Source organism: Petaurus breviceps, unplaced genomic scaffold, assembly GCF_028583685.1.
Source record: "Petaurus breviceps papuanus isolate PSGF00001 unplaced genomic scaffold, PetGlider_PUasm1.0 189, whole genome shotgun sequence".
Classification (NCBI taxonomy): domain Eukaryota; kingdom Metazoa; phylum Chordata; class Mammalia; order Diprotodontia; family Petauridae; genus Petaurus; species Petaurus breviceps.
In genome coordinates this window covers 19,495,398-19,506,712 of record NW_027185809.1, presented here as the reverse complement: position 1 = coordinate 19,506,712, position 11,315 = coordinate 19,495,398, and the positions used below count along the sequence as shown (strand labels likewise).

General features: G+C 36.6%; 1 protein-coding gene across 1 annotated transcript; it reads right to left on the bottom strand.

Moving 5' to 3' along the window:
• Positions 1 to 7,097: 7,097 nt before the first annotated feature.
• On the bottom strand, positions 7,098 to 11,038 carry GPHB5 (glycoprotein hormone subunit beta 5). The gene is made up of 2 exons (XM_069091688.1): positions 10,835 to 11,038; positions 7,098 to 7,369 (listed from the first exon to the last, which is right to left on the bottom strand). The coding sequence occupies exons 1-2, from the start codon at positions 11,036 to 11,038 to the stop codon at positions 7,181 to 7,183; spliced, it is 393 nt and encodes a 130-aa protein (XP_068947789.1). The 3' UTR covers positions 7,098 to 7,180.
• Positions 11,039 to 11,315: the final 277 nt, after the last annotated feature.

Here is an 11,315-nt window from a genome sequence, read left to right as displayed (position 1 = left end):
CTGGATTGCAACTGACTTTACTGTTTACTAGTCTCAATCCCTCAGGATTTTGGTGCTTTTTACATACCATTCTGCCTCTCTCCACCTAGGTAGGAATTGGCCTACCCTAACTCAACATTTACTTAATCATTAACAGGTACCGACTCTGCTCCAGTATGGTACACAACAAAAATATCCAGACCATCACTGAAAACTTCCTGAAATTAGAGAATAACTTTCTTATAGAATAATAATCATGATGCCTAGTTATATCATTCTCTCTCTTGTCTCTTTTTTTCTTTTGACCTATAGCCTTTCATTACTCATTATTCTCTCCACATTTCCCTATATTTTCCACTACTGGAATAACCAAAGGCATTTAATATACTCAGAAGATCTTCCTGTATGTCTGTAGCAAATTGAATCCCAAGTTACCAGTCCTCCCATTAAGAACTTGTAGGAGAAGCCAGATTTTCTTACCATATTTGGGGTTGCCATATAATAATTATACTAGTGAATAATTTCTTCCCAGTTTTGAGGTTCAATAATTCTAAGAATCAAAATGTTACTAATTTACTAACCCAAACAATATTTTTCATCTATTTAAACTTTCAGGATTTAAAAAAAAACTCTTTGAAAAGATATAGTGGTTATATAAGTGCCCACTTAATAGTTGACTTAAAAGAAGCTGGAAGGAAAGCAATGCATATCGTTTTGCTGAAAGACTTTCCTGGGTTAATAAGAAGTCATCTCATACAGCTGGAAAACTTAATGGAATATGCTTTTATATATATATATATATATATATATATATATATATGTGCTTCATTATTTTCAGTTAAAATCTCTGAGTTCATTTGTTTCACCTCAGAGATACTTTTGATTATATGAAAAACCTAATTAAATTTCAGAAATAAGAAGGACCTTGTTATGAAATTACATAAATTGTATGTCATTCAGGGAGAAAGGTGTAAATCAAAAGAAGGAAGGCTAGAAAATATTCATTTCTACTAATGAGCCTGACATCAACTCACTAACAGGGTTCTGACTTCATAGGTGAAATAACATTGGAGAACTTATCTGTCATCTTTTGAGGACAAAGAGTATTAAGAAACAAATGGATTCACCAAAACAAATATCATAAAAGGCCCTCTTGCCTTTTATTAATTGCAAAATAAACAAATCTCAGCAGAAAGTTAGTTGTTTTGGAGGTAGCTGTTACTAATTATCTCTTCATCACACTGTGGCACAAGACACATTTTCAAAGAAATTTAACTATCTTCTATGTCCCCATTTGGTCTTACCCCCAAATCACCTGTTAAGTTGCCTTTGCCTTTTTTAGTCTTGATTTTTTTTACTCCCTCATTTTTCGTTAATTCTAAAATTTGATTTAGGATCATAACTATAAAGTTGAAGGAACCTCAGAGGCCATTTTGTCCAGCCTCACTTTATAGATCAGGAAGTTGAGGCCCAATGAGCTTAAGTGACTTGCAAAGTCATGCAATTGAACTCAGGTCCTCTGATGCCAAATCTCTCAATCTTTCCACTGTACCCTGCAGTGACATAGTACAATTCATGTCTAGGTTTTCTCAAAAGTGGGTAGAAGGAGTGCCACATTTAGTTTTCAAATACTTTTAGCATTTTAATGCACCAAATTTATGTCAGGTATAAGATATCCTTTATTTCTCCCAACAGGAAAATTCAAAAGATGAAAATTACTTAAGGAAGTCTATAGAGGAAAAAAAAGAAACACATAGAGTATTCAAATAGCCCATTTTCCCCAAAATAATAAACTTGAGATTGGCATAAAGGCCACCATTCTTTAAGATCCTGATGAGTCTTTCTTTTTCAGTTATTTATATACCCCAAGATTCCTAACACTTCCCCCCAGGGAACTGCTAATCAAGCCGTCTCCTTCTCTCTGGACCTGCACTGTATGCTTTGTTCTCCAAGTAGGACAATGTAAGCTTTTCCTGTCCAGGCAATCTCCCTTCTCTGGCCATAAGGCTAGATTGCAGAATCTTATTATCTAGAGATTTCAAAATTGTCCCTCACCCCTCAGGAGCTAAGGTTCACAAATACTGTTAATTAAATCCCTTCTTGGATTCTACTATAAGTTACCATCAGCTTCTCTGGAGTTGGAGAAGGAAACTGTTATATGGGCATAGGTTCACTCCACAACATGCTGGTCTCTCTTTTCAAAATCCTAGAATGAAAGAGAAAAAAATAGAGAATTAATTTCACTCTTATACAGCACAGGAAGGAATGGCTGTTCCATTAAGAGTCTTATCATCTTGAGTCAATCAATCATCTTGAGATTCCAATTTCCTGTCATCAAAGTGCCAATGGTCATGCTTAGATTCCATGGAGAGGTGCCATTTAGATGTCTCCAAAGGATCATATAGTGGGGATTTCTTTTGGGTAGCAAGTTGGACTAAATGAAGTTCAACTGAAGTTCCTTCCAAATTTAAAAATCATGTGATTCAATGTATTTTAAATATTGGCATATTGGAAATTCAAGCATTAGGAGGTTCCAGAAGCTTGTGACCCCATTATTCTGACTGAGGAAGCCATCAGATTGAAAGATCAATGACTCCCCTGATCACCCCCATCCATATTGTTACAGACTAAGCTATTCATTAAAACAAGTTAGAAAGAATCAATTCACTTTTCACTGTTTTTATGTTTACATCTTTTGTAAATGCAAAAGGTATTTTTATTTTAATATATTACTAGAATACCAAAGATCACTAAATTTTTATAGTGATCAAGGCCAAATTCAAAGTGTAATACTTATTCTATGAATAAGGAGACTTTATTTTCTTTGACATTAATTATTCAACATGCTAAAGAAATTAGCCAGCAAGAACAGGGTCAGGCTAAAAGCTGAAGTTACTTTGGGAAATGTAAGTAGTTGATTCTGATAATGGACCCATGGAAGAACAAATAGGATTATCACACCAAAGACCTAGAAAGCAGGGACTATTTCTCTGTAGCCTGCCAATCATGGAGCTGCACCTGCACTTCATCAAAGGATGAGCATATATCCCATTTTAATAAGGTGACATGCAGTTTAATTGGATAGCTTGATGTAAAACAGTTTGCTTTATACCTGAATTTCCAGCTTGTCAAAAGTTTATCCTTTTAAGTGTTAAAACTTCATTTTAATTATTTCTGAAGGAAATCTTTCTAAAATATTTTGTATATTTCCTTCCCCTGTTTAATACTGTGCTAAATCTAAATTAATCTTTTCTTGATGACTTGGGGTACATTTTTCTAAACATTAACAGATCTTGGTTTAACTGGAAACAATATTGGATTCAGAGGAAGAGAGATCAGATTCAAACTCTTATTTTACCACTTAACTCTTATGTAAGGAAGTCACTTCACTGTTTTAGGCATCCATTTCCTCATTAATAAAATGAAAGTTTGCTAAGGTACTTTTCAAAAGATTTTAGTCAAGACCTTGAAAGTCAAGGGACCTTCAAGTCCCTTTCTAGATCTTGTAGTATACTATAGTACCATAATGACTTCAGAGGTTATTGATAGCCATACATCCATTTGTTAACATATAAAGTCCCAATTAGTGTGAATATTAGTGTAAATAATGAATGCTATGAAGTGGTCACATGTGTTTGAATTTCTACACTTTGAAGATAAATAAAAAATATTAAAAAAAGAGAAAATTTGCATAAAATATGGTCACCTGTTCTATTCTATTAGAAATATGTAGTACAAGTTCAAATAATGCAACTACTTTACTAGATTCCTCATTCAAACTCATCAGGACCTAGCTATAAAAGGCAGCTCTCAGTTTGCTGCTCTAATATACATATAATTATATGAGAAAGGGTTGAAGGTAGCTCTTGGTTCTTCTTTATGTAAAGTGTAAGGACTTTGTGGTAGCTATTTTCTCAACTATGATTACATGACCGTTAGCAAGGGACTTCAACTCTACACACCTATGTTTCCCCATCTACAAACTAGATGGACTAGAAAACCATCTGTTCTCTCCCACCTCTAATACTTATGATTCTTCCCTCTCAGAAATCTTTTAAATTTACTTTCAGGTTCCAGGTGATATTCCATTGTAGATGAGATTACCAGATATGTAATTGCTTTAATAAATGAGGTCTTTGTCTACCTCATTTATGAAGTACCCTTATCGTTTTGATGGGTCCCAAACTCTATGAGGGCCAGGACTGACTGTCTATTCTTTAACATATGCCTCCAAAAGCCTTGTAGAATGCTATACATCATATGAGTGTTTAATAAATACTTATTCAACGACTAATGCAGATTCTCTTAACAATAATGGGCTTTGCCATCTGATTGTGGTTTGTTTTAAATATGATAACCTCTAGCTCTCTGGTTATACTCTCCGCTTATTCTCTCTTCTCTTCAATTCTCTTCATTCAGTGTTGTCATTTGGTATTTAAAATTCTTTAAAGACCATAAACTTCTTTTCTCTTCAATCATTCCCATTCTGTTTCTCTTGCCCATTTCATTTCTTATTTTCTTCTAGTCAACAGCCTGATCACTCAGGACACAACCCCACCAAGTGAATTCTATCGACCCCAAGGCTATGTTGTTGATTCATCTCCCTACCCAAGTCTCTCTCCCTTTCCAATCCATCCTCCACTCATCTACCAAATTGACCTTCCTAAAGATATGTCTGATCATATCACATACATCTCTAATGCAATAAACTCTAGTGATTTCTTATTCTATCCAGGGTCAGATATAAAATCCTCTGTTTGGTTTTTAAAGCCCTTTATAACCTTCCTACATTTCTAGTCTTATTACACATTAACCCTCCCTGCCCTCCTCATATACTCTCTGATCTAGGGGTCCCCTTGCAGTCCCTCAGATAAGATACCTAATCTCCAAACTATAAGCATTTTTACTGGCTCTTCCCCAAGCTTGCCACACTCTCATCCCTCATCTATTACTCCTAGCTTCCTTGGCTTCCTTCTAGTCTCAGCTTAATTTATACCTTCTTTAAGCATCCTTTCCTAATACCCTTTATTTCTAGCACCTTCCCTCTCTGTTGCTAATGTCCAATTTATCTTGTATATATTTTGTTTGCATATGTTTGTTTGCATGTTTTCCCCCACGCCTTCGTAAACCTGTGAGTTCCTCGTCAACAGGGACCATTTTATTTTTTAACTTTCTTTGTATCCCCAATACTTAGCACAGAGCCTGGCACACTGTAAAGACATAATAGAGGCTAGGTGACTGACTGATAAATGTTTCCTATAATTTCTACATCTGTGTCCGTGTCAAGAGAACTAGAAATAGGCCTCCATCGTGTTGGGTGGACTTCCTATTGATGAAAAGACATAGACTAAAAACACACAAGGAGGGTAGACGTGTTTCAGTTGTCTGTATTGCCAGCGGGGTTACCTACATTAATAAGCTCACAAATTCATCAAAATATTTTTACTCTGGTAAGTACCTAAGAATGAGAAGTGCTACATTTGTAGCAAATGTAGGTATTTACATTTGAGAAAATATCTCAGTCATATTCCCCCTTTATGAAATAAGGTGATTTTATTCCTGCTCTTATCTAAATAAAGGCCCTCATTGGAGAGAGGGAGAGGAAGTGTAGCTTCTTAATGGATGAAAAAATGTCTACATCTCCTGTAAATCTGTTTTTTTACCAGACCTGTGATTTCACTGGTGTAAGAAACTCCCTTTTATCTATAATTTGCAATATATAGTCTTAAAGGGTTTCCTAGGGCACTGTGAGTTTAAGTGACCAAAAACATTAAAAGCAGGCAATGAAACCAGATCTTCTTGGGTCAAGAATGGTTCTCTGTACATTACACCACACTGTCTCTCACATCTCATATAAAATGCTTTAAAGATTTAAAACAATAAGGTAAAAATTAACATGTGGCACAATTTTGAAAGTGCTTCTTACTACAAGTTCAAGTTTATTAAGGACTAAAATATATGGATCTGTAGGTTATCATTGCATTGAATTTCTAAAGGCAGAGAACAAGCTCTATAAACATCAAAATATATTGTCCTTAGGCAAGTTATTGAAAAGCAGCAAGATAAATATAAACCAATAAATTCACAAAGTAACTCAAGACAGATATATGTCATTATCAATCCAAAAAAAGGCCGCAGGAAATTTTCTGAGTTGAGACAGCAAGCTCCCCATATCACAGGCTGTTCCTATGTAACTGACAATACATTTTTACAAGTATATGCAAAACTAGAGAGTTCAATAAATTAGAGTTTAAATTAAAAAGATGTTTAATAGAGAATAATTCCAATGACTGGATCAAGGACACTTTTTGGAGAGCTTTGATATATGTCTTGTCTGATAGAGGCCTGGGAAACAGTAGTTGAATTTTATTGTTTATGCCCAAATGAAGGCTAGAGTTCAGAATTACATGTTTTATAGCTATATAACGTCAGAGGGACTATTTTTGTGGAGGTTTTTGCTATGGGACAATTCACCAAAGTCCAGCTAATTGAGATTTTAGAGTATTATTAAACCTCATTTTTAAAAATTCATCTGATCTCTGTGTATTGGGTAAGTAATTGTTCAATATAAGAGTTTCCTTCTCTTAAAAGCAACTTGTGGCAAGCATTTCTAGAGTCAGAAAAAAAGCTTAAAGGACAGGTCATATTCCCTTCAAGTCATTTCTAGAAACCATTATCTCTGAATTCCATCTACTTGAAGGCCAAGGATTAAATAGTATATTAGATTTCATTCAGACCTCATCAGAAGTCTTCAAGCAAAGACTAGAGTCATATAGTGGGGATTTCTCTTGGGTAGCAGTTGGACCAAATGGTTGCTGAAGTCCCTTCCAAATTTAAAAATCATGTGATCCAATGTATTTTAAATATTGGTAAGTAAGTAGGAGGTTTCAGAAGCTTGATATGCATCTATGTCAATTCTGAGATATATGAACTAAACCAATCATTTTTATAAAGTTATCAATGGCATTTTCTGCCCATGTTTTTATCAGATAAAAATTCATTCTCTTCATAGCCTGAAATTTGTCACCAGAGGGGGCAAGTTGGAATCTACCCTATGATATACTTGATTGTATTGAAATAGTTCTGGAATCAAAGGGATACAAGGAATATACCTGGTAGTGCTGCCTATATAAGTATTCCCATGATTCTAAAGGTTGCATAGTTAGTTTCTTGGGAACAGTTGTGTAAGCCAATGATAATTTCAGACAGTCTCACATTCAGTTGTTGCAGTAGAACATGCTCCACAGTCACACCGTATGGCCATGGGGTATGTGTAGAAAGGGTCAACGCCTGGGGCACAGCTGGGCAACTTGATGGTCACCTGCTTGGTCTCATTGTAAGTGCAGACTCGATGGTGGGCTTCTATGTAAGGAGGGTCCAGGATAGGCTTCTGCTCATAAGTGGAGAAAAACAGGGAAGGCATCAGACAACTGTACCTGGAAAGTCTTGGAGCTATTGGATGGCCTGTTCTGAAGACTGTGAAGAGGGTCTTTTTGGCCTTTTAAGAATCCTAGATTTGGGGTAGTTAGGTGGCACAGTGAATAGAGCATCGGCCCTGGAGTCAGGAGGACCTGAGTTCAAATCTGACATCAAACACTTCACACACACACACACACACACACACACAAACCCTAGCCATGTGACCTTGGGCAAGTCACTTAACCCCAATTGCCCTACCTTCCCCCTCCAAAAAGCAAAAAAAAAAAAAAGAATCCCAGATTAGGAGCACTTAGGTTGCACAGTGGATAGAAACATCAGTCAATTAAGAGGACCTGAATTCAAGTCTGACCTCAGACACTTACTAGTTGTGTGACCCTGTGCAAGTCACTTAACCCTGATTGCCTTCAAATAAATACAAATAAAATAAAATGCAGCTCTTCCCAAAAACTAGTACATTAAAACTATTACATTTTATCACTGCCCCCTACCCCACCTCCAAATGCTAGGGTTTCACAATGCAGAAAAGGACTAGCTTTTATCATAGAATCTCGATTCAAGGAAAGCCTTGATGAAAGAAAACATACCAGAGTTCTAGCAAGCCTCCAAATAATTATTCCTTCACCAAATGAAACTTCTTCAGTATTAGCCCAACCAATAAACAATTTCCCCTAGTATTTTATTACAGGATATTGTCACAGGAAAGGCAGTATGTTGTAGTGGATAAGAAGCTGGTCCTGAAACCTAGATGTGCATTCATGTCCTGCTTCTGACATGTATTGATTGTGTGATCCTGAGTAAGTTACTTAACTTTCTATACTCCAGGAAATTCTCTAAGACTCTAAGTTAAGGGAAAAGTTGTAGTTATTCTAAGTTATAGAAAAAGTACCTATTGGCATGGGTAGAGTTTTTTTTTTAACTATATCAATAAAATCTCAAGTCTTGTCCTTATCCCCTATATTGTTACACGTAAGAAGAAGAAAAAAGAAAAAGGAAAACCAGAATGAAATTTTGTGCACAAATGTGATTGGATTGGATTGGATTGATTGGATTCAGTTGACTTTAGCAAAAGTGGAATTAGACTTGTCTTTCAGGGGTCTCACACACATACCTCAGCCCACAACTTAAAATTCACAACATTCTGAACACTAGCTGCCCATGTAATGAGCAACAATTATTTGGTCTCCAAAAAAGAGATCCAGCCCCTCCAAGTCTCACTAAAATATGAGCTATAATCACAACTTTTCCCCAGAGCCCTGAGAAAAGTGACTTTTAGTAACATAGAAACAACAGAGCTTAATATTTACAAAGCAAAAATAATTGGTTAAAATTTTTTTTTTTAACTACCAGACAATGTGTTGGGGTGGGCTCTTCTCCAACACTGTCTTGCCCCTCAATACCATTTGTATGGCAGCCTCTCTTGTAGCATATTCATGATGGTGTATGAACCCCTATGAACACCTCCATAGAGAAGTACCTCCTTCCTCAAGTGAGACCGCATGTATTCATTTTCCCCTCTGGTGGTTTCTGTTAGTCTTCGTTCCAGGTGCAAAAATCTCTCACTGTGACTGAGTAAAATTTTTGTCATCAAACCTGCTTTTTAATTTATTTTAGGAATGGATATGTTCTACCTTGCAAATTTTCAAATCACAAAGCAAACAGATTTAGATGTTTTAATTATTTTTCCATTAACAAGTTTTCTGAGACTATAAGCGAAAATTGGCTACAAAAAAGCATAGGACTTGAGTCTCTTCGATGAATGCCCCAGGATCAGGTCTTCCATGCAGCGTGGCTAAATGAAAGATGTTGTGCCCAAGGGAGAAAAAAGACATACTGACTTTTCAGAAACAATGACTTTCAATGAAAATGGCCCAGAGTTCTCACTAGGCACAAAGGATCCTAGGGTTCAAATAATAAACAAGCCCGAAAATAATGATCTCTGACAAACAAGAAGGTCCCAAACATCTCAGATTGCTTTGACAAATTAATGACTTTCATGGTATCAGCAGGTAAGCTTCTCCTTTTGTCTACATTTGACAAATGTACTCTCACTCCCTTGAGAAATATGAAAATAAAACCAATTTGGCAAAGTATTTTAACCTAATTTTTTACAATGACTCATCAAAACCCAGTCCTATTAACAGACATTCAGCTTTTATTTAATATCAGGTTTTAGTTTACTGCATAGAAGGAATATTTTTCTAAATGGCATAGACTTCCCAAAATGCACCTATAGTCCTTCAAAATACTCCTTTTTATGTTAGGGAGAATATCAGGCTCCATCAAAAAGGTTCCTAAAAGGAGAATAATGTCCCAAGTTTGTCCTCAGTGCCAAGTCTGATGGAATGGACGATTTTCTAAATGCTGTTCTTAGAGATACTAAGAGGTACCTCCCTCCCACCCTACCCCCAGAAAACTCCTACCTTTCTATTACCTGACATTTCAAAGAGATTTATTCCTTTATCTTAAAGTTTTGACTCCTGCAAAAATACAAATAACCTTGGGAAGAGATCACCACCAGACTTCACCAATGGTTTACACCTTACTTTAAAGAGATTTTTCAGATCCTTCCTGACAGTATTCTTTGATCAGGAGGGGGAAAGGGGGAGAATAAGGGGACACTGGATGCCTAAGGGGCAGGGGGAAGGCGCACCATAAGAAAGCTAAAGGTTAAACAATAAACAAACAAAAAGGTTGAGTATGCCCAAAGACAAATTTCGTCATCTTCACAATTTTGTGCTGTATTTGCAATCATTTAACTTTATCACAAATAGTGAAGAGTGGAAATGTGCTTATAAAACTAGACTAAGAATAGACCACTACTAGTTTTGTTACCAGTTCACTGCATGACTTTGAAGGGGTCACTTTTACTTTGATTTTCTCAGTCATAGAAGAAGAATAACAACTCTTACCCTCCCTGACAAAGCCCAAGAAGAAATACAAAGCATCATCATACTGCAAACTACTATGTATGAGCATGATTCTGTTTCTCCTGCGTAATACTTGGTGCATTTCCAAAAATCATACCACAGGAAAGAGAGCAGTCACCTTACTTCTCACTTCATTTAATTGAAAAGCATGCAACAACTGAGTGAGAGCCAAGAATTTGACCCAGACTCCAATAGTCTTCCCCAACAGCATGGTATAATGAGTTGAACACTAGACTTGGAATCAGGAAAGACCTGGGCTCAAATTTCAGCATTGGCACTTACTATCTCTGGGACCATGGGCAAGTGATTTAACATCTTGGGGTCCTTATCTGCAAAATGAGAAAAATTACACATGATATACCTACCTGACAGGGTTGATGCATGCACCATGGGAGATAATGTGTTTTGTAAACTTTTAAACCATTACATGTTTTGGTTATTATTACCATTACTCTTGCTGCCCCAGGCATAATCAGGGGACAACTCACCTCCCAAGTCTCACAGCGACCCCAGCAGGCATCTGTAGTAATCCGTAACCCCTTACAGCCAGGCTTCTTGGCCAAAAAAGTGAATTCTCTCACAGCACAGCCAATAAACTTTCGGAGGTCCCCTTTAGAGGTGTTGAAGGCCCAAATACAGTGAATCAAGAGGAGGAGGGTCAGGGAGCCCAGGAAAAGGTGCCCAAGCTTCATGCTAGCCCTCCAAAGGAAGACAGAAGGGGAGAAATGGATTAATTGAAAGGTAAAACTGCATTCTTGCTCTATTCTTTTGCCCCATGAGGTTAGTAAGTGTAACATGTCTATTAGAAATAGGGGGGCTAAGCTATACATCTTAGAATGAAAGGAAATTTTGCATGCCTACCATCATCTACATTAGATATCCATCAGACAACTTGGAGATGATCCTAGAATTGATTCAGTGAGGTAATGTATGATCCTACCTTCGTGTTACATAGACATTAGTCATTCC